The sequence below is a fragment of the Chenopodium quinoa genome, unplaced genomic scaffold (genome assembly GCF_001683475.1).
Source record: "Chenopodium quinoa cultivar QQ74 unplaced genomic scaffold, ASM168347v1, whole genome shotgun sequence".
NCBI classification, from domain to species: domain Eukaryota; kingdom Viridiplantae; phylum Streptophyta; class Magnoliopsida; order Caryophyllales; family Amaranthaceae; genus Chenopodium; species Chenopodium quinoa.
In genome coordinates this window covers 20135598-20158941 of record NW_018742204.1, presented here as the reverse complement: position 1 = coordinate 20158941, position 23344 = coordinate 20135598, and the positions used below count along the sequence as shown (strand labels likewise).

General features: G+C 33.3%; 3 protein-coding genes across 3 annotated transcripts; 2 read left to right on the top strand and 1 right to left on the bottom strand.

Moving 5' to 3' along the window:
• The first annotated feature begins 8771 nt into the window (after positions 1 to 8771).
• LOC110722158 (probable leucine-rich repeat receptor-like protein kinase At1g35710) lies at positions 8772 to 13817 on the top strand. Its single transcript, XM_021901422.1, has 11 exons — positions 8772 to 9702; positions 10648 to 10795; positions 11055 to 11126; positions 11221 to 11292; positions 11998 to 12069; positions 12165 to 12308; positions 12427 to 12507; positions 12586 to 12657; positions 12793 to 12864; positions 13278 to 13349; positions 13455 to 13817. The coding sequence occupies exons 1-11, from the start codon at positions 9612 to 9614 to the stop codon at positions 13543 to 13545; spliced, it is 987 nt and encodes a 328-aa protein (XP_021757114.1). The 5' UTR covers positions 8772 to 9611; the 3' UTR covers positions 13546 to 13817.
• A 956-nt stretch (positions 13818 to 14773) lies between these two features.
• On the top strand, positions 14774 to 18072 carry LOC110722142 (heparanase-like protein 1). The gene is made up of 9 exons (XM_021901403.1): positions 14774 to 15079; positions 15166 to 15202; positions 15848 to 16031; positions 16190 to 16341; positions 16461 to 16694; positions 16887 to 17076; positions 17197 to 17322; positions 17423 to 17522; positions 17700 to 18072. The coding sequence occupies exons 1-9, from the start codon at positions 14828 to 14830 to the stop codon at positions 18045 to 18047; spliced, it is 1623 nt and encodes a 540-aa protein (XP_021757095.1). The 5' UTR covers positions 14774 to 14827; the 3' UTR covers positions 18048 to 18072.
• A 94-nt stretch (positions 18073 to 18166) lies between these two features.
• LOC110722151 (putative SNAP25 homologous protein SNAP30) lies at positions 18167 to 20851 on the bottom strand. The gene is made up of 6 exons (XM_021901411.1): positions 20550 to 20851; positions 19881 to 20285; positions 19082 to 19175; positions 18839 to 18963; positions 18618 to 18715; positions 18167 to 18492 (listed from the first exon to the last, which is right to left on the bottom strand). Exons 2-6 carry the CDS (start codon positions 20214 to 20216, stop codon positions 18393 to 18395), a joined length of 753 nt encoding a protein of 250 aa, XP_021757103.1. The 5' UTR covers positions 20217 to 20285; positions 20550 to 20851; the 3' UTR covers positions 18167 to 18392.
• Between the last annotated feature and the right edge of the window lie 2493 nt (positions 20852 to 23344).

Here is a 23344-nt window from a genome sequence, read left to right as displayed (position 1 = left end):
TCGGACTTGAATTTGGCCTTAATTGATGATCCGTCGCAATTTTCCGACGGAAACAGATCTGTCGTAAACTAAAACTTCCGACGGAAAAATGCGTCGTAAACTATATTTTCCGACGGAATTTTTCGTCGCAAAGGAATAATTCCGACGGGAAAAAGCGTCGCAAACTATAATTTACGACGGAATATTCTGTCGGAATTTATAATTTGCGAATTCTGTCGGAAATATATATGTTGCGACGCTTTTTTCCGTCGGAAATTATACTGTTCCGACAGAAAATTCCGTCGTAAATTATAGTTTGCGACGCTTTTTACCGTCGGAATTTTTAGTTCTAGCCCGAAAGAAATTTTTGTAAAAATATGCATTTTCAAACCTGAATTTTTTTTATGATAAATCGACATAAAAAAAGCATTTGAAAACCTGAAATTGTTGTTTTAAAAAAATTAATTATCGACCTACGAAATTATATTTATTTATATATATATATATAATAATTATGTCCTAGTACAAAAGGTAGTCCACATTTTGGTATCTATACCAAACAAAAGCTAGGTTAGAGTGATTCTATGCTAGACTAAAGCTAAGCTACGCAATCGCCTGGAAACCGTGGCCTGCTCCACCACTACCCGGGTCATCCCTTGGGTCTCGATGCTGAGGATGAATGGTGGAACATGAGTCGTTGTTGGTGAAACGACTCATCATCTCATCCATACTCTCCTTGTATCTCCTCTCCATTTCAGCCATTCGGGAGTCAATTCGCCTTTCCATCTCGGCTTCCATTTGAGTTTGGAGAGCTTGCACCCTGTGTTCCATCTGGTCTTGCATTTGAAAAATGACAGACGGCGTGTATTGCTGTGAAGAACGGGAAGCTCGACCCATCCGTTTGCCATAGTAGAGCTCTGCACTTTGGCCAAGTCCCTTCACACGCCCCTTCTTATTGCGCCTACCCACCGTCTCCCAGTACAACTCATTGGGACTCTTCTGAATCCCCTGACTCCTTGTTTCTTCGAGCTTCTTCTGGTAGGTCTCCTACAAAATATTGAAGATAATAAAAAATATTGTTAAAAAAACAACCAACAATATAAGGTAAGGTTTCTTTCTTCTAACATTCCAATATCACTATTTTTAGGTGCCTAAGGATAGAAATAAAGAAAAATAAGTACATAAGTCAAATATCATCCCTAACTCATCCAAAATCATCCAAATTTGGCCTATATGGCTAAAACCATGCCTATTTTCTATGTTTTCAAGCAAATGCAAGGTTTCTTTCTTCTAACATTCCAATATGAATTACTTTTAGGTGCCTAAGGATAGAAATTAAGAGAAATAAGCACATATGTCAAATATCGACCCTAACTCATCCAAAATCATCCAAATTTGGCCTATATGGCTAAAACTATGTCTATTTTCTATGTTTTCAAGCAAATAGACTCGTTCTTTCTTCTAACATTCCAATATCAATTGCTTTTAGGTGCCTAAGGATAGAAATTAAGAGAAATAAGCACATATGTCAAATATCGACCCTAACTCATCCAAAATCATCCAAATTTGGCCTATATGGCTAAAATCATGCCTATTTTCTATGTTTTCAAGCAAATGGACTCGTTCTTTCTTCTAACATTCCAATATCAATTATTATGCAAATGATTTATTTAAAAATATATATACTTAACTAACATACATAATATTAAACAAATATATCAAGATTAAACTAAACAAGAGAAACAAATCAAACCAAACCAAAGTAAACTAATACATCATATTAAACTAAACCAAACCAAACTACCGTTTTATATATTAAATTAAACTAACATATTTCTAAAAAAACTAAACTAAATTAAGATACTTATATTAAAATAAATTAAACTAAAACACATTATATTAACATAAAATTAACTAAACTACATTATGTTAAACTAAACTAAACCAAACTAACATTGTTTTTTTAAAGAGAAGGGTGCAATTAATTAATTATGTGATTTATTTAAAAATATATATACTTAACTAACATACATAATATTAAACAAATATATCAAGATTAAACTAAACAAGAGAAACATATCATAACACCATACTATTAATATAAACCAAATCAAACCAAACCAAAGTAAACTAATATATCATATTAAACTAAACCAAACCAAACTACCGTTTTATATATTAAATTAAACTAACATATTTCTAAAAAAACTAAACTAAATTAAGATACTTTATATTAAAATAAATTAAACTAAAACACATTATATTAACATAAACTTAACTAAACTACATTATGTTAAACTAAACCAAACTAACATTATATTGTTTTTTTAAAGAGAAGGGAGCAATTAATTAATTATAAGAGATGACCAATGTCACTAAATTAACCAAACTAAAAGTTATTGAATACATTCTAATTATAATACAACACACTATCTAATAACCAAAGTAACATACACACATACATTATATTAGGGTTTGTAATGTAACTAACCTTTAGATCTGCACTTCTTTTTAACAATTAAACCAACAAAATTGTACAAATCCTACAAAAAAATTAAAAATAAAATAAAATAATTAAGGGTTTATAAGTAAACAAAATTAAATTGAAAAAAAAAAGGGGAAAGCAAAGGCAATTTATTGAATTTTCAGGGGAAAGTGGCGTCGCCGGAAACAAACACGGCCAGGTGGTTCAGTCACGGCTAGGGGTCGGAGGTGCGGCGCATAGGCTGCGTTGTGGTGGTTAAATGTTAGCCGGTGGTGGTTTTTTTGCAAAATTAAAAAAAAAAAACAAATTTACGAAGGCAACACACTAACCTAGACGCGGCGGCGTCGCCGGAAACCACCAGGGCCGCTCTTTCTTCCTCGACAGCTCTCTCTTCCTCCTTATCTTCTCTTTCTTGTTCTCTTTCTCCTCTCTCTTTCTTTCACCCTTCTTTCTTTTTTTCGTTCTCGGCGGCGGGTGTGCGTCGACGGCAGGCGTCGCCGGCGTAAATGTTAAGCGTCGCCCTCTACTTCTCTCTCCTTCTCTTTCTCTCTCTGCGTCTTTCCCCCTTTTTTTTTAGGTCAAGCCACGACTTCTAATTTTCAAAATTAACACAAAAATTCCGACGGAAATAAATTCCGTCATAATAATAAACTTCCGACGGAATATTCCTTCGTAAATCACTTTACGACGGAATATTCCGTCGGAAGTTTATTATTACGACGGAATTTATTTCCGTCAGAACATTTACGAGGGAAAATGCATCGTAATTAAAATTTTCCGTCACTAAATTGCGACGAAACGTTTTCCGTCGAATATTTTCACCTTTACGATGGAAAAACAGGTCCGTCGCAATTTAGCCTATTTCTAGTAGTGGTAACCCCTGACCGAGTAACCCTTCAAGTAACCCCTGACCGAGTAACCCTTCGAGTAATCCAAGACGACCGAACCCCTCGAGTAACCTTGGCCCTCTAGTAACCCTTGACTGAACCCTCAAGTAACCCTTGAACGAACTCTTTAAGTAACCCCTGACAGAATTACTCGAGTAACCCTGACTGAACTCCTTAAATAACCCCTAACCGAGTAATTCGAGTAACCCATGACCGGGGTTACCCCTAACCTAGTAACTCGAGTAACCCCTTAAATAACCCTTAGCTTGACTGAGTGAACCCCTTGAGTAACCCCTGTTCGAACCCCTCAAGTAACCCCTGACCGAGTAACTCAAAATACCCTTGGCTAAATAACTTATGTAACCCCTAACGAAATAACTCAAGTAACCCCTGCCACACGATGTGGCCTGCTGCACAACATGTTGCTGAATATCCACTCTCAAATCTAAGAACGTCGAAAACTAATATCTACTCTCAAATCTAAGAATGTCGAAAACTAATATCTATTCTCAAATCTAAGAACGAATGTCGAAAACTAGTATCTACTCTCAAATCTAATTAAGAACGTCGAAAACTAATATCTACTCTCAAATCTAAAAGCAACTCGTTGACAACTAGCAACTATAGTATTATCACATCTAATAAGTACACCCATAGTTATTGTATACATTTAGCTTTGTCAAACGAGTATATATCAGACCTAAAGTTATCTTTCATTATGAATATTAACTTAGTTGGCCACACTAGCATATAATTCAAAAGATAAAAAAACAAGTATACTTTAATTTAATCTTGTTAGGAAAATAATAAAATTAATTTTGTAAAAAAAAAAAACAAATCAAATAATTTTAGATTTTTAGGGTTTCCTCACTTTTGTTTAGGCTAATTAATCAATACACAATAGGATTATTGAAAACCGAGTTAAAAAAAAAAATCATGGTACAGCTATAAAAACAAGAAAGACAGAAAAATACCAAAGTCAAAATACCACTTTATATTGAAAAACCGTGACACTTGAACGAACAACCACAAACTACAAACTCCCTTATTTTTTTTCTCTCTCTAAAATCTTCCTTACTTTCTCTCTCTACTACCTTCTTCTTCTTCTTCCTCAACAAACTATGATGATGACGAAAAAAATCTTCCTCCTCTTTACAATCACCATAATCTTCATCCTCCCTTGTTCATATTCTCTCTCCTCAAATTCAAATTCAAACACCCTATTTCTTGAACCCTCTTCAAGACTATCACCATCTTCGCCTCTGCCGCCGTTTCGACATCGTTACTGTCACTCTTTCCCGTCTAAATACCCACCTGCAATATGTAACACTCAGTTCCGGCAATACCTTACGTTCCCTCCTCCTCCTCCACCATCGTCGTCGTCGAATCATGTCTCATCCTCGGAGATTGACCCGCGTTTCGGTGTCGAAAAACGGCTCGTTCCTAGTGGTCCTAACCCTCTTCACAACTGATCATATCCACCAAGTAAAAATGACGTTGTTTTGATCCCTTTTTTTTTATTTTATTTTTTTTTAGGTAATATTTTGTGTTAATTTGAGTTCTTGATTCAATGCGTACGTAGGATTAGGGCGGTATGTCACGTACTTAATTACGTACTGCCAAAGGAAAAAAAAAATTATAATAAAAGTTCGTGATTTTGTTTTATATATAATTTTTTTTATATCATCTTCCTTGTATGCCCTAGCATACATCCGGCCGGGTTCGAGTTTCTTGAACCCGTGTGCGCGTTCGTAGATTAAAACAATATGGTACGGATGGAGTATCGTACGTGATGGTGAACACTATTTCCAAGCTTGTTTCTGTAAATTCAAAGTTGAGCAAGGGAAACAATAATGGAAATGGTACAAGTAATTTTTTTTAATTTTTAATTTCTAATTTCTAATATTTTGTGATTAATTTTTTTTTAATTTTTAAAAATTGGGTGTAATTGAGAAAATCAGAAGATTCTCATGGAGTTCCATAAATATAGGAGGGTGGAAGTAAATGTACAAGCTAGTAGAAGAAGGTAGTAGTGGGGATGAGATAGTTAGGATCTTGTGATTAAAAGGGCAATTTTGTCTTTTTACTTTATTTTTAATTTTTGTTTTTGATGTTCATGAGGAGCTCTTTGTGGCATTTAATATTATCATGTAAAGTTCCTTTTTTTTGGGTCCATATATCCAGTGTACTAATGATGATATTATTAATGATGATGCAACTTCAATTCGTATACTCCTATGTTTTTTCTGTTTCTATATTATTATTTGCTTGATGAACTTATGTTAATTTTGTTACGAGTACTATATATAATGATATAATGCCTAATGTGTACGGATTATTTCCTTGGCTTTGTCGATCTAGAATCAAATGTAATGTTCATGTTAACTACGTATGTATACATTGAAGTGATCGATCTCTTCATTAAATTGTATATGAGAGTGACTAATCTATGTTAAGCGAGCTTTAAAATTCGTATTAGACAATAGACAAGTAGAACAATTGAAAATGTTGGGTCTGTGTTTGTGTGGCCAATAAGTAGTTTAAAAGGAGTACATGTGTATGTACACCACTAAAGAGAGTGTATTGAGTGAATTCAAGAAAAACTTGTGCAAGTGCCATAAATAGTTTTGGTGATTAATGACTTAGTTTGCCAATCTTTATCTTCCTTCTATTGCGTTCTTCATAATCACGGAATAGTATATATTTTCCATTTTTAGTTACAAAATTAGTCACAAATGATCAAATTATATATGTAGGGCCTGTTTACATTTATTAAACTGAACTGAATTGAACTGATTGTAGCAGAATAGAACTGAACATGTCCTTAGTCTTTCGAAATGACAAACATGTTGAAAAAATGAAAACTATTATTCATCTATCCTTGCCATATTATCTTTTAGATGTTTTTTTTTTTCTAGAAATAGCTAAACAAATTTATATAAAAAGGTTGTTTTGCGTGAAATCTGTGTCACCCAATTTGACATATTATTAGTGTTAATTAAGGTCCAACATTTCAACACACACCTCTTTTATCTGGCCGTTTTATTCAATTAAAAGTTGTAATGTGGGTTAACTTTTAAGTTAGTGACACTTATAAGTGTAATCCTCCTAAAGAAACAGTGAAATTAGAATGCAGCGGTCATTTTCGTAATAAGGATCTGATGTATAATTTGGCTTCATGATCTCAAACATACTTTAGTGGCTAATTCAATATTCCACTAGTATGCCGACTAATAAGTCATTAGATTATGTTCACCATATAGTTCATAACATAATAGGAACTCAAAGTGCAAATTTGTACATACAAGTATAAATTTTGGTTTGCTAATTGTTGTGTGTTATGTGTGTATGAGCATTATACTAATGCTAGTTATCCCAGTGTTATACACTTATATGTGAATGTCATTTAGTTTAGTTGTATTAGGCGTGATATCTAATGCTTGAGATGAAATTTTACACAAGATGATGTACGACATATACCTGTCAATTAATCTGGTTTTGCCATGCCAGTAGTAGACATCCACATTCAACTTTCTAGTACTTTCACTGTGAGAAATCCGAACGACTTAAATCAAAGCATGAAAGTTGTGATATATCAAGTACTACACTTTAAAAATGGGCCATATTTTCACATATTTGCAATCGCATCTAGACATCTAGTTTCCATTTTTATTTGTTACATGAATTCCTACCTTTTCCAAATCTATGAGCAACAAATAACAAGATGTATTTGTAATGCAAATGCCAAGGCCAAGGGTGATAATCTTGTTGTCATTAATATTTTGAAAGGTAAGGTCCCATGCCATTGGATGATATTAAGGAACTTCTTGCCATATTGGCTCATATATCTATCGCCAAGCCAATCCTGTGTAATCTGTTTTATGATTAATATAATGTATTCTTTTCTAGTGTCAAAAGAAAAAAAAGGCAATCGTGCAACATATTATATAACTTAAGCAGTGGCGGATTTTGGGCCAAAAAGTTTGAGGGGTCAAGGGTTGATCCTCTAATTACCTTTTGCTCAAAAATAACAATAGTTAACCACTATGTCATAACTTTTTAATTGTAACTATTAGACATTATATTACTTTTAACCAATTACTTAGAAAAATTGGGGGGGGGGGTGGAGGGGCCGACCCGCCGCAACAAAGGTCCGCCCCTGAACTTAAGTAAAACAAAAATAAAAATACACTATACTGTACACCATTTACAAATAAAAAAAAAATTGTAATTCATTACTAAAGAGGCAAACGACCCCTACAAATAATGAATTTTAAATTTAACATACACATAGAAAACTAATCAAACAAATGTTTCTTTCATGGAACGATTGAATGTTTATTAGTATATGTACTCCGTATAATAGATTTTGCATTGTGGTATAACTCTCACGGTTGAATAATTACGGAGTATATTTTTGCATGCATTGTGGTATCATTCTTGAAGATATCAATGAAATAAGCTTTCTTTTAGAAGGCCTAGCAAATAATCCCAAAAAAAAAAAAAACACGAAATTGGTTTTTAACACAAACTCTTTTAAAAATGTTGTTTTACCACCATAAAAAACTCATACTCCCTCCATTTTTAAATATTTGTTCCACTTTTCTTTTTAGATTGTTTTTAAATACTTGCTCTGTTTCCTTACTTGGAAATCTTTTACTCTATACAATATTAGATCTATTTCTCTCACCTAGTGGATCAAACATAAAATCACATTTTATTAATTTCATATTAAGATATTCTCTCAGTTGCTTTGGTTTTTACAATTTTCTATTCTTCCCCTACCCCACTACCTCTATATTTTATTACTTTCTCACATTTTTCCTAAAACTCTGTGCATGGAGAAATGAATCAAGTTTTTAAAACGGAAGAAGTAGTTAGTTTTCACCGCCAACTAACGGGATTTATCCAAGAGTTCGTTATTGCGACCCATTATAACACCATCTACATGTATCACAAAACTATTGGGTTTAAAAAATTATTCATTGTTTTTTTAAAAATAACTACTCCCTCATTTCTACTCTCTTTTCTCTCTTCTCTCTCCTCTCTCCTCTCTTTAGGGTTTTAATTTTCTTGGTCGTTTAGGCCGGAAATAGTCTAATTTCTTCGGAAATAAGACTATTTCCAACCCTTTTATTCAATTTAATTTGTTTTTTTGTTATTTGATTTATTTTGCTTTGTTTTGTTCTCTCCGTTTGTGAGAGTCTGTCCCAATTTTTTGGGATTTTGATTCTCATCTATGGATGAGAATTTTATTTTTAGGGTTTTAATAATAATTGAGAAGGTGAATTGGATTCATATGGGTTTAGGGTTCATCATCAACTTTACGATCAAAACATCAGCGTAGATTGCGAAGGTCTCTACTTGGAAAGATGCAAAAACATCGAAAATCACTACTCGCGTCAAGTTTGAAACGGTGGAGTGTGAGCTATGCCCGATATGCAAATTAGTTATGATTTTGATTGTAAAAGTTATGTTATTTTCTCTAGATTTGTGGTTTACAAATCTTTATTATTGTTGTAAATGCCGTATGGCTATTTATTAATGATAATATTCTTCTTCTTGTCAAAAAAAAAAAAAAACTATTGGGTTTAAAAAGAGAGAAAAAAAAACCTAAACACTAACCCAACCACCACACCCACCACTAACGCACATACTCCCATCGTCGTCAACCCCTTCCCCATCTCACCCCATCGCTGGCATCCCTGCTTGACCGCCGACACCCCCAAAACACCCTTTTACCTAACTTGTCCCCGATTATCGAAATTTTACACACTGGGTACATCTAGAAATTGTGTAACCCAATAACAGTCTTTTGTGAGAAAATCAAAACTTATTTTTATAGCTGAAAAATAAAATAAAAATTGGCCGAAAAGTTTACAATTTTGTTTATTAAGAAGATAAATTGCGATTTGCTCGGGTTTTACCAAAGCAAAACGGGAGAGAGGAGAGACGTTAGAAACGACGAGTTTATGTTCATCAAATAGTAAGCGATACCAAGACAGACTCAGAGAGCACTCATTTTGCACACAGGGTGGAAAGAGAGATCACTCCACTTACACACCGACACTCTCACTCCACATTGCTCATCGAAATTGCTGGAATCGAAGAAGCCTAATCTTCAGCAGAAATTCATCTATTTCTTTCTTATCAATAATTTTTCAATTAATTCAAAAGATCTCATCCTTCTTTAATCGATTGTTTGATTGATCAGAGTAAGAGAGAGAAATTGGGATTTCAATTTGAATTAGTATTGGAAAATGGCGAATTGGCCTCCTGCAATTCTGCTCTTCGCACTGTTGATTCCGCTTCTTTTCAATGCCGTTTCCTGTAAAACCCTTAAACGTGATGGTAATTTTCTCTATTTTCTGTGTTTTTATTTTTGGGGCTTGATCTAAAATCCCTAAATTGTTTTATTATTGTTCATTTATGATCATATATTTTGGGAATGATTGCTTTTCTGTTTGATTTCTTTGGAGCTGGAAAAGATCCCCTTTTTCTGTTATTAGTTTGATCTATTGTGAAAGATAGGGAAAAGGGTTTTTCTCTTTTTTGGATGATATGCTATTGTAGATTTTCCATTTTAAGTAGCGGTGATGTTATTGGAAAGATATTGTTACCATTTTTCGAATCAAATTCCGAAATTGTGTTGTTCATTTTGTGTGGAAATTAATCTCCTTGTTTGCGTTTGAGTTTTGCCTTTGTATATATCTTGTTTGATTAATTAGGGTTACAATGTTGGAGTTCTGGCGTTGTTTCTATTGATAGATTTGCTTTTCCTGTTTTTGAGACAAGCAATTAGCAATGATTCGAGCATCGTAATGTCAATAACATGAATAGATGGTGTGCTTCTGATCCTCCATTAGTGAATTAGGCAGACCTACGTTACGGCAAGCTAGGGGGTTAGATGTAAGCTGCTGTATCTACGAACCGGCAAAGATGCTTTTTTAGTCTGAAGGAGCTTCCCAAAATGGACTTCGTCTCTTAATTCAAAAGGCACCCAATTTGTATATGTTTCTGATCCTCCATTAGTGAATTAGGCAGACCTAAGTTACGGTAAGGTTGGGAGTTAGATGTAAGCTACTGTATTTGTTAACCGGCAAAGATGCTTTCTTAGTCTGAAGGAGCTCCCCAAAATGGACTTTGACTCTAAATTCAAAAGGCACCCCATTTGTATATATATATTTATCTAATGCTTGATGTGAGCTTGCTTGGATTCCCCTGGTCTAATTGGGTTCTTTTTTTTTTGGGGTTTCTTAGAGTGAGTTTTTAACTTACCGAGTTATGTTTTTGCAGTGAAAGCATTGAATGAAATAAAGTCATCGCTTGGATGGAGGGTCGTTTATTCATGGGTTGGTGATGATCCATGTGGAGATGGTGATTTGCCTCCTTGGTCTGGTGTAACATGTTCTGTTCAAGGGGATTATAGAGTTGTTACAGGACTGTATGTCAAATTTTTTCCTCCTTTATCATATTTTTTATTTCTAGCATTATGTAATGTCTCTAGTTTTTAAATTCTTATTACATAAAGAAAAATGCTATGCAAAAACTATTTCTGAAAAGCATTTCTTCAATTTTTTTTTAACATAATTTTAGCTTTTTGCATATTTTTACAAATTAAAGACTGAGGGAAGAATTGATATTGGTTGTTCAAAAAAAAAAAAGATATTGGTTTATGTTTTGCATTGTTATTTAATTTGCAGGGAAGTTTATGCAGTGTCAATTGTTGGTCCATTTCCCATTGCTGTCACTAACCTGTTGGATCTTCAGAGGCTGTAAGTGTGTTTAATGCCTTGGTTTACATTATTAGCATCCATAGGTGCTGATGACCTGAAATCCGTTATTTACATAAATATACTTGCATGACAGGGACCTCCACAACAATAAGTTGACTGGGCCAATTCCTCCTCAGATTGGACGATTGAAGCGCCTGAAAGTTCTGTATGACCCTTATGGCTTTATTCAATAATTTTGGTTTTCCCATTATTTTGATATTCTGTGTGTGTGAATTAAGAACTATATGACTTCTAGATTAGGGGACATCTACTTGAAGTTTTCCCTTGATTATTTGCGCTGTTGTACAGACTACAGAGTGTGACTTTCCTTATAATTCCCTATTTTCAAGGGTCAGCTTGAGACTTTAGTTCCTCTCCTCTCTCTTTCTTTTTAGGATTTGTTGGCAATGTTACTTGATTACCCAATACCCCACAAACTACTATAAAAAACACATGAATTGGTACACATTAGATTAGTTTAACAAAACCAGATAGCGAATCGCTTTTCTGTATCCATTGCGTGTAATGTACCGTAAAGGCGTGAACTAGTAACACTTGCAGGCTTGCAGCCTTACAGGCAAAAATGAGAACTATTTCTATTAAAGTGGTTTTTGGTGACAATTGTGGTGACAATCATTAAACAAGAGTGCCATCCCCTTCAGGATCAAAGTTAACAATGGAAAAGCAACTTCAATGGCCTGACAAACCAAAGTTATGATATTCCTGTTCTATTATTATACAGTGTTTAAAGGCAAATCAAGTTAAAATGCTATGAGCTGTGGAGATAGTCTTGGCCTTATTTCTATGATTATATACATTTTATCTGCTTAGATAATCATCCATTCTCAAACTTGGCGTTTTTGCCTTGTAGGAATCTGCGATGGAATAAGCTGCAGGATGTCCTACCTCCTGAAATAGGTGAACTGAAAAGTTTGACACATTTGTAAGAAATCTTGACTTAAAGAGTACAATTTCTTTGTTTTTTTGCTGTTTCTTTGTATTTTTCTGAATGGAAGATGTTAAATTCTACCTCCACAGGTATTTGAGCTTTAATAGCTTCAACGGGGAAATTCCTAGAGAGCTGGCAAATCTTCCTGCACTGCGGTATTTATATTTACATGAAAACCGTTTTGTTGGGCGAATTCCTGCAGAATTGGGCAATCTGCAGAATCTTCGGCATTTGTAAGATTTTAAAAGCAAACTATTTGTTTTTTTTTCCCATTATTTTATACTATTTTCTTGATCGATAATGATGTTACAATCATCACCACTTTTATAATAATAATTCTCATCTTTGTAGGGATGTTGGTAACAATCATCTAGTTGGTACAATTAGGGAACTCATACGCATTGAAGGATGCTTTCCTGCCCTTCGTAATCTGTAAGTTATTGTATAGCAGTTGCCTGTATCATTTGTTTGCATTGTTAACCCCACTAACTTCTTTGACCTGCTGTCTAGCTACCTGAATAATAACTATTTGACTGGAGGAATTCCGGCTCAGCTAGCAAATTTAACGAACTTGGAGATCTTGTAAGTAACACCCCCCCCCCTCCCCCTCCCCCAAACACCCCTTTTTTTGGTGTGTTGTACAGTTTATTCTCTTAAGCTGGTTATTTTTCTTTATCTTGAATCGTACGAGAAACTTATGGTTTGCATATGTCACAGGCACCTGTCATACAACAAAATGACTGGAATAATTCCATCCGCCCTTGCTCGTCTTCCTAGATTGACATATCTGTAAGTCTCAACTCTAACTGACTGTATACAGTGAAATTTGAGCAGCTGAATTCTCTATAATTTAATGCATTGAAATAACTGAAATCTGTTATTGGTCCCTACTTTAAAAATATAGAAAAGAAATCTTGGGTGTTGATTTTTTTTGACACATTGGGTGTTGATAAACTTTACATGATTTATAAGAATGATCCTTGTACACCCCTAATTCAGGATTCCAAAACCAATTTTGTCTGTCTTCAAGTGTGCTTTTAAAGTTTTAAGCTTAAGGACTCCTAGGACTTTCAAATTTGGCCATTTAGGGAAGAGGGAATTGGAGGAAGAGTTAAATTCTAAATCGACTGTTTGGTATGCTGACAAAATTATAGATCATATGGCTACACATTGTCTCATTTATCAAGCTCTGTAATTTTCAGGTACCTGGATCACAATCAATTTAGTGGGAGAATTCCTGACGCATTCTATAAGCATTCATTCTTGAAAGAAATGTGGGTTCTCTAAACCTTTTGAATCATAGAAACTACATAGTGTATTATAGGGAACCCGTAAGGCTGTAAGTCTGTAACCATTTGCTTTGTGATGTGTTTATGCAGGTATATTGAAAGCAATGCATTCAGACAAGGTGTAAACCCAATAGGTGTTCACAAAGTACTTGAAGTCTCTGACACAGAGTTCTTGGTCTGATTCAGAAACGCCGCTATTCTTTATCTGTCTTCACATCCCACTCCATCCACCCCTCTCCAAACAAAAAAGTAAAAGAAAAAAGAAAGCTTTTACGGCGAGAGGTGAACTCATTCGAGCTTGAAATTAAATTTTGGTTGAGGCTCCTAAGTGTAGATGAAGTAATTTGCACCCTTGTTGTAGGTACAGAATGAAAAATGTATGAATGTTGATGGCAGCAATTAGCCATTTGTTATTATTAAAGAAATTATAGATCCTCATTATATTTATTATTATTATTTATGCACTTATCTATAATGGCGTTATTATGGTCGATATTGGATATGAAGAAAATTGACTTGCTTTACGAGAAATCTTCAAACTAAACCAACCTAAAATAGATTACCCCTCAATTTATGTACCCAGAATCATAATAGAACTTTAGGTACATCAATTATGTTTTTCTCCTTACCAAAGAAATTTTTTTATATACTTGTATATATTTCCAATTTTCTATCAAGGAAGTCCTTTTTTATGCCGAAAAAGTTCCAATTAAATAACAAAATTGTAAATAAATCAACAAATATGTATTATGTTTATTCTTTATTGCCACTTATTTATCAAGGTGATAAACTCTCTCTCTCTCTTTTTTTTTTTCTCTCTCTCTATTTTCTTCTTAGGACATACAGTACATAGAATTATTTTCAACCCTATCTTTTCCTTCAATTTTTTTTTTGGTTGTTTTTGGTAAAGGCAATCTTATCCTTCATATTTGAGTTTATCTTTATCTTTCCCTTCAGATTTTCATTTTTACCTTGTACAGTTGTACGTGATAAATAACCATATTACAAGAGGAAAGAAATTGTTCAAAATAATTTTAATTGACAGTTGCTCTTGACTCTTGTAGATCAGTTGGTCAGTTGGTTAGAGCACCCGTTTAGTAAGCGGGAGATCTTGAGTTCGAGTCTCAACCAAAGCAATTCAGCCAATATTTATTTTTTTGTCGAGCATGGTAATAGCTAATATTTGCTGTTATACAAAATGTAGGATAATAATTAATATATTTGGGATAGATTTATATATCTTTTCTACAATTTTATTATCATTATCATGTGTAGAAAACAACACATTTATCCAATATTTAAGGATAAAATAGATCATCGTCATCTAATTTAATAATAACATATCTATCATCATTAGGTGTCTCCATTATATAAACAAAGCCATATATATGCCATCTAAAAACATTCAGAAAAAAAAAAACTCAAGAAACCTAGGTATACAATTCCATTATATTTCAAGTATAATGGAATTGTATAGATCAAGTGTTATATTTATAATTTCGTTTATTATAGTAATTAGTTCTAGTAAATTATGTCTTGGAATTAATAATAATAATAATAATAATGAGGTGAATGAAGTAAAAGTGACAATTAGAGGTGCAACATCGATTGGAAAAACAGATGACAGTTTTATATGTGCAACTTTGGATTGGTGGCCTTCTAATAAGTGTAACTATAATCAATGTCCTTGGGGAAAAGCTGGTATCCTCAATCTGGTACGAAACATTTTTATTTTTTTTTTAATATTTTTTTTGGTTTATTAGACATATTATTTATTGAAGAATTTTGTGATGAATTGCAGGATTTGAGAAATAAAATCTTGAATAATGCAGTCAAGGGTACGTATGCTCTCATATTTAATTACCTTTCTACTTTCTTTTATCACGTCATCACGTGTAATTAAATCTAGTTTTTTTTTTTTTTTTTTTTTTTTTTTTTTTTTTTTTGAGGAAAAATTAAATCTACTTATATTGGTTTTATTATTGGATTTTAATCATAATATTGACTTTTTATGGAGTATATGTTAAAGTTAATTACGGAGTAGATTAATATGGTTAAGGATTTTATTATTAAGCTTATAAAATATGGAGTATGAGTAAATAATCGATTGATTTTTATATTTGATGGGGAATAATTGATTGATTTTTTTATTTTTGACAAGGAATAATTGGTTGACTTTGGTCTTAATACATTTAATTTGTCTTAATTTTATTCAAATTAATTAATTAATACATCACTGTAATATAATATTATTCCATTTTATATTCAAAATTGTTTCACTAAAATTATCTCTCGTAATATATATGTTAATCCAAATAAAAATAGAGAATAAAAAATTGGACTATATGAGATGTGAGACTTAAAATTTCAAAACGCGAATGACACGTACAAATATATGTGAAGGTATAGGAGCGTACGAATAATTTTAGTAAATGATGTGTTTTTTTGTTTGAAACGTGCTCAATATTATTAATTGTGTGCAGCATTGAGTCCACTAAGAATAAGAGTTGGTGGATCACTACAAGACCAAGTGTTTTACAACGTTAGAAATCCCACAAGCAAATGCCAGCCGTTTTCCTTGAAGAGTGATGGCTTGTTTGGGTTTAGCAAGGGTTGCTTTCACATGCAAAGATGGGATGAGCTTGCTCAGTTTTTCGGTATCAACGGGTAATTTATACTTGCATCGTTACATATAATATATTATCGACTTAACAAGTTCATTATGGTCTCATATAGAGATCACAAGAAAATAGTCTTGCGTGCACCATATACTACATGTAAAACTCTATTTATGCGTGTAATTATTTTAAATCGCTAATTTGCAGGGCCCTAGTAACATTTGGGTTGAATGCCCTCGTTGGGAGGGAAAAGGTCAAGGGTGATGATCTTTACATAGGAGATTGGAATTATCAAAATGCACAAGATTTTATTAATTACAACATCTTTAAGGGACACAAGATTGACTCTTATGAACTTGGTACGTCGTTGTTTACTTGATATAACCACTTTAAAGTTTAATCTGTTACTAGTCTTACTATGAGAAATGAGATTAATCTAAGCTAAATGATTAATTTTGATGATTTATGTTATTATTAGGAAATGAGCTATGCGGAACTGGGGTATCAGCAAGAATAGAGGCTGAGCAATATGCTAAGGATATGGTGGTACTTAAAGAAATAGTCAAGAAATTGTACCCGAACCCGATAACCCGGCCCAAGGTACTGGGTCCAGGAGGTTTCTTTGATGAAAAATGGTTCACCACCTTCTTACAAGAATCAGGACCTAATGTTGTTGAAGGTCTAACCCACCACATTTACAATCTTGGTGCTGGTATGTATACTAGCTAGTAATCTAATAAAAGTATAAAATTTACTTACTACTTCCATTACACATTATTTGCAACGATTTGACATAAAATAGAGAGGAAAAATGTGTAATCGTTGCAACTTGCAAATAATATATAACAAAGTTTTTTTTTTAATCATATTTGTTTAAAAAATGTGTTTCTTACCTTGTGTTTAGGTGTTGATAAGGATCTCATAAACAAGGTTCAAGACCCCAATTTTCTGACCTTAGTAGCTCAAACATACAAAGATGTCTCCAGGGTTGTGGATCGGTTCGGACCGTGGTCTGGAGCCTGGGTTGGCGAATCCGGTGGAGCGTTTAATAGTGGTGGCAAAAATGTTTCTAACACTTTTGCTGATGGCTATTGGTCTCTTTCCTCATACATTTTTTTCTCATACATTTTTTTGCTCATATTTCTTCCTGTTACATGTTACACTTACGTATACATTATAAATGTTTGCACAATCGTTGGTTTTGGTGGGAATAGGTACTTGGATCAGTTGGGCATGACAGCGTCCTTAAACCATAAGGTCTTCTGCAGACAAACTCTAATCGGAGGGAACTATGGGCTTCTTGATACCAATACCTTCATCCCTAATCCCGACTTTTATGGGTGAGCACTAATTTTATTCTACTTATTGAGACGTTAAGATAACGTGACAATAAATTTTTTTTTAAAAAAAGATGAAATGTGACACAAAATCTCATTTTAGGGCTTTATTGTGGCACCGTTTGATGGGGAGCACGGTACTTGCAACAACTCACACCGGTTCTCCTTATCTAAGGACATATTCCCATTGTTCAAAAACCAAGGTAAGCAATACCACCAACCTAATAATGCTTTGATGTGTTGCACTACCTATGTTCGGACTTGGATAAATTACACTATCAACGTGACAACTAATTCCGGACAAAGGGAACCTCATTTTTTGTCCACTAGTAAGATGTAACTCGTTGGTATTAACCTTTTTCTATTTATGTTATTTGCAGCCTGGGGTTACTCTACTGCTCATCAACATGTCAAATTCCACCACTTTCAATATAGATTTAGTGAATGATCACAACTTATTCCCTGAGCCAAGAATGACAAACACAAAGCCATGGTTACAAGAAAGAGAAGAGTATCATATAACCCCAAAAGATGGGAATATTCAGAGCAACCAGATTCTTCTCAACGGGGAGTTATTAAGTCTAACTCAGACATCCGACATTCCTGAGATGAAGCCTGTGTTTGTGACGACGTTTTCACCTATCAAGATTGCACCTCATTCATATGTTTTTGTTACCATTAGGAACTTACAAGTGCCAGCATGTAATAGTTTCTATGATTTTTTTTAATTTGAACAATTAAATTCAGCAATAACAACATTCTCTTTCAGTTCTTCTGAAATTTTCGATCTCTAGAAACAAATTTTCTGATTTTTACAGAGGATAGAATGACAAAGAACACAAGGAGCTTATATACAGCTTCATAAAAAATAGCCTTTTTATTTACTGCTTGTGTAGTTGTGTCATGTATACATACAGATGGAAGTAAAGAATGAATTTGAATCCAACTACTACAAGTAAAAGAATGGAAAGAATGAACAGAATTTCAACCTCTAACAAAAGTGGAAAAATTACAGAATGAATATTATAAAGACCAGTTACAGAAGGACAGGAAACTGAGGTACTGATTCTAAATCACTTGTTAAGCAGATGGCGAGTACGCTGGTTAGCCCCTTTCACCCTGGAGTTCAACTCATCCATGTCAGTGTCAAGATGATCAAGTGCTTTGTTTTGCCTGCAATCAAAACGCCCATCAGAACATACAAAGGCGAGTAGCACGAAACAAGCTACTTAAATGTTAAAGTAAAGCAAGAAAAGGCTAAGCCTTTTCAAAATCAAAGGTGGCAAAGAAAAACTTACTTGTCGAGTTCAGAACCCATGTCTGATGCCATACCCTTTAGATCACCCAGAATATTACTTAAATCTGAAAGAGCATCATCTTGCTTTTCCTTCTCCAACTAATCACATAAATACACAAACAAAAAAATTTCAAAACAAGAATCAAGCTAGAAGCCTAAAAGTAAATACTTCTGATAATTTGATCAAAGGACTAGTGCTATGTCATGAGAAATATTACAGACCTCAACTTTCTGCATGGTTGCTGATTGTCCAGAAGGGGGTGTCTTACTACTTGGCTTTCCTTTTGGTAGAGGAGCACCCTTTAACTTTTCTTTCTGCTCTTTTGTTGCACTTTTGGATGGTGCATCTGACAAAATAATGAACAAAATTACACAGCTACATAATTTGTATTTGTGCTCATATAAAGATGAGCAAAACATGGAAAGAGAAGAATAAAACTAAACACGTAACAGGTGAAAGAGAACCTGGTGACATTATCGGCCCTGTTATGCTACGAGTTTTCTTTGGCTTCCATGTCTTGGAGAACATTCCCCCAAGACTGTTAAGCAGCTTTTCTCCCTGAATAGATTATGTCAAAAGAACAAACATGTCCATTCCATCAGAGTAATTCATTGGATGAAGTGTTATAATTCAAAAGCTTATGTATCAACCCACCAAGCCTTATACACATGATAATCTACAAAAACTATGGATACATGGTGTTGAAATAACTGTAGCATATTTCACAATAGAACTCAAGAGGAATCTACAATGGAACAACATACTTTAAATGCAAAACTATATCCTGCATTGCCATACAAACATCTAATGTGGCTCAAGTAGTGGCATGCCAACATAATATGCTCACTAGCTTACTATATATGTCCATGCTGTACGATTCCAAGTTTATTAGTCCCAAAAATTTACATTTCAACCTATACATTCAACCAAGGGACACAGTGCTGCATACAAATCCCCTTTTTAATGTGCATTCTTGCCACTTTAACAATGGAAAGACCCGAAATCCATAGACCTAATAGTTGAAAACGGAAAGTACAAAGTCAAAACACAAATAAACTACCCTCTTAACATCTCACACCCAACAACTTATTCATCATATAACTCACAAAATCAACAACAAACAAACAAACAAACAAACATCGCGAAAATCAAATCATTGATACCCTTTATATACTTGCTACCTATGTCCATTAATCCAATTCCAAACATTGTTCTAACAAAAAGAACCACTATAACATCATAAGAAGCAAATTAAAGAAATACCTTACTCAAATCCTGGTCAATACCAACAGCCATCTCATGAGTCCTATGAATCTGCTCACCTTGTTGATGCAAGGTTTCGAGTGTTTTAGTAGCATCTTCCCTAATATCCTCAGCAATCTTAAGACAATTGTTGACAGACTTAGTTGTCTCTTCAGCCTTATTAACTGCATAACCCTCAAGCTCCTGCATTGACTTGTTCTCTAGGCTATCATTAAGGTCTTGAGATACCAATATAGGCTCAGACGATGTTCGCCTCGACCGGAGACCTGATTCAGCATTTGGATGTGCAGGACTAGCTGCAGTTGATGCTGAACCTTTTTTCCTAAACCCAAACATTGTTGAAATGTCCTATCCTATCTAAGTGTTTTTTTTTTTTTTTTTTTTTTTGAAATTTAGATTTACACCCTGAAAATTTCAAACCCTAACATCAATATAACCAAAATTGGGAATTTGTATAGTAATTAATTAAGGCAAATGATTAATTTCATCGTGATAAATTCATCAGAATCGGATAATATACAATTGCATTGATTAATTAATCCATCAATTCTAGATATATCATTAATATTCAAACAATCAAACATAGACAAAATAATACTCGTACATCATCGATAATTATAGCAGATTAACAAGAAAATACAAGAAAACCAGAAAATTGAAATTGTGTACCTGAGAATTGACGAAATTCGAAGTGGGTATAAAATGTAGGTGATAAAATGGTACAAGAATTAGGAAGAACGAAATTAGGGTAAAATGAAAAATTAGGGGAATTTCAACGCAATGAGGAGAGAGAAAGAGAAGCGTGGGTAAAATTAGAGAGAAAAAGCGAGAAAATTGAGAAATGGTGGTAATGAGAAGATGATTGGCGCTCCAGAAAAACAGAGCCAGAACAATATTTTCTCTCCTTTGACATTTCGACCGTTATATCGTGCTTTACATATTTTGGGTCAACGGTCAACTCTATTTCTTTTCTTTCTCCTTCTTATCTTGTTATCTAAATTTTTCCCAAAAAAATTGTTATCTAAATTTATTTGTCATATTACTCCATTTTAGGGATGGCAACGGGTCGGACTCGAAGTGGATTATGCTAAATCCGACTTCGACCCGACAGGAAGTCGGAGGTTAAATTCGACATCCGACTCCGACTCCGACTCCGATTTCAATATCCGACCTCCGACTCTGATCCGACCCGACTCCGAGTTTTTTTTTTCATTATTCAATATACCTTGAGATGTTGAGCTATTTGGGCTTTTACAACCCACACCCAATGCCACCATGACCCTTTATCTATTGGAGTCGGAGTCGGATAATCCATTAAAGTCGGACATTTATCGGAGTCGGATTTTTTGTAGGATCTGACTCCGACCCTCCTCCGACTCGGAATCGGATTATTTTAACGGAGTCGAACTTAGATTACTTTTTTCTCGAACTCGGAGCGGATATTTTACCTCGGATCGGGGCGGAGTAGGGTCGGATCCGGACTAGATTGCCATCCCTACTCCATTTACTCGCTTTTTTGCCGTGATTAAAGTCAATAAATAATAAATATAGAGGACTTTATATCCAAGAGTAAATTGTTATAAATACTCCGGCCATAATTTATAAAATTATGATAAATTCTTAATTACAAGCATATTTGATTAAACTATTAGCTCATATTAGATTAGGTCCCGTGCCATACACGGTAACTTTTAGTAATTGTTTCATATTAACAATACCTTTATTTAAACAATATAAATTTGTCTATAATATTATGACTTATTAAAGAGTATGTTAGCACACTTATTTTTATTTTTTTATTTTTTATTTTTTATTTTTTTGCTCATTTTTAACTCTTAAATGAGAAGAAAAAAAATATTTTAATAAGCAAAAAAAAAACTACCTTGGGTACACCTACCTGTATGTGAACCCGGGTATATATAAAAGGTGGTCGATGATTGGGGCATTTGAAACTACACATTTGTTAATGTGCATATTTTTTTAATATACTCGATTTCACTAACAAATGGTATTCGTATCATTTTCTTAAAAAACGTTGGACATTACACCATGTATGTCTCAAATTATGGGAAGAATGTGACTTTTTTTTTGTTGCTTAAATTTATAGCAGTTATATTTTTAATTTTTTGTGGAAGGATACCTCACATCTTTCTTTTTTTATTTTTTATTTTTTTTAGGAAAGGATACGTCAAATCTTTTATTTTATTTTTAATATTTGATATTCGAACTATTGAGCTTCTAATAAGTAATCAAATAAAATTAATTTAAAAAATAGAATTCTTGTAATATATGACACAAATTCTATATATATATAAAAAATTTAATGTATCTACTTATGTTTATATAGTTGACAATAGATTATAGAAAATACATCAAATCTTTTATAATCTTTTATATATGTATAAAATTTCTACTCCGTAAAAAAAATAAAAAATAAAAATAAAACCTAAGGTCACACTAGAACATGACACGTGTCACTGTTGGTGTGTCTTTTAGTATATAGTTATTGATGATTGATTATTGATGATTAATAACCTTAGATAAAATGTGATTGTACATTAGTTGTGCTTTATGAAAATGATGGTAAGAAAAATTAAGGGTCTGTTCACTTCAGTTTGAATTCAGTTCAGTTCAGTTCCTAATTTCCTTCTCTCATAAAATATTCATTTCAGCTCTATTCAGTTCATCTCTAATCAATTCAGTTCAGTAAATGTGAACAGGCTCTAAGGAGTTAGAAGGCGTTTTTATTCTAAAAGTATTTCATTTTATTGTAGGTGAGAATGACATGGTGGCACTATTCTTCATGATTATTTATGAATATTTTTTTTAAAAAAATTGAAATTAGTTTCTTTCTTCAAGATAATTAAAAACAATATTAGAAAATTATTTTGATTGTAGTATAATTGGAAGTTCTCGCATTGGAATTCTAAACCGGTCTTATTGTTTTGACTTGGTTCTAGCTAGCATAATTGATTAGTTCTTCCTTTTTCGATTCTTGTATTTTTAATTTTTCGATCTTCATGTAGATCCAATCTAATCTAGTTTAAGAATTTAGTCTTGCTTATGTTAATGACATAATTGACATTAGTTTTCAAATTATAAGCAAAATGATGTGTAAAAAGTCTCTTTTTTTTTTTTTTTTTTTTTTTTTTTTTTGCTTAACTTACATAAATGTTGGTGTAATCTTTTACTTAATGATGAAAATAATTGACAAGTTGTATTAACAAGTGACTATCTATATGGAATGATCAATAATGACAATTGGTATCTAATGAACAACACAACAAGAAGAATTGTTAGGACCACAATTGTGCTCCATAAGAAACTCTAACCACTCTTATTCAACAAATCTTTATGAATGTTGATATTTTTCCTTACCTCCTTTCCCATGGAGCAAAACTTCCTTCTAGAAGAAAATTTCTTCATGATCTGAAATATCTTATTGCTTGCTTCATGTGCCATAC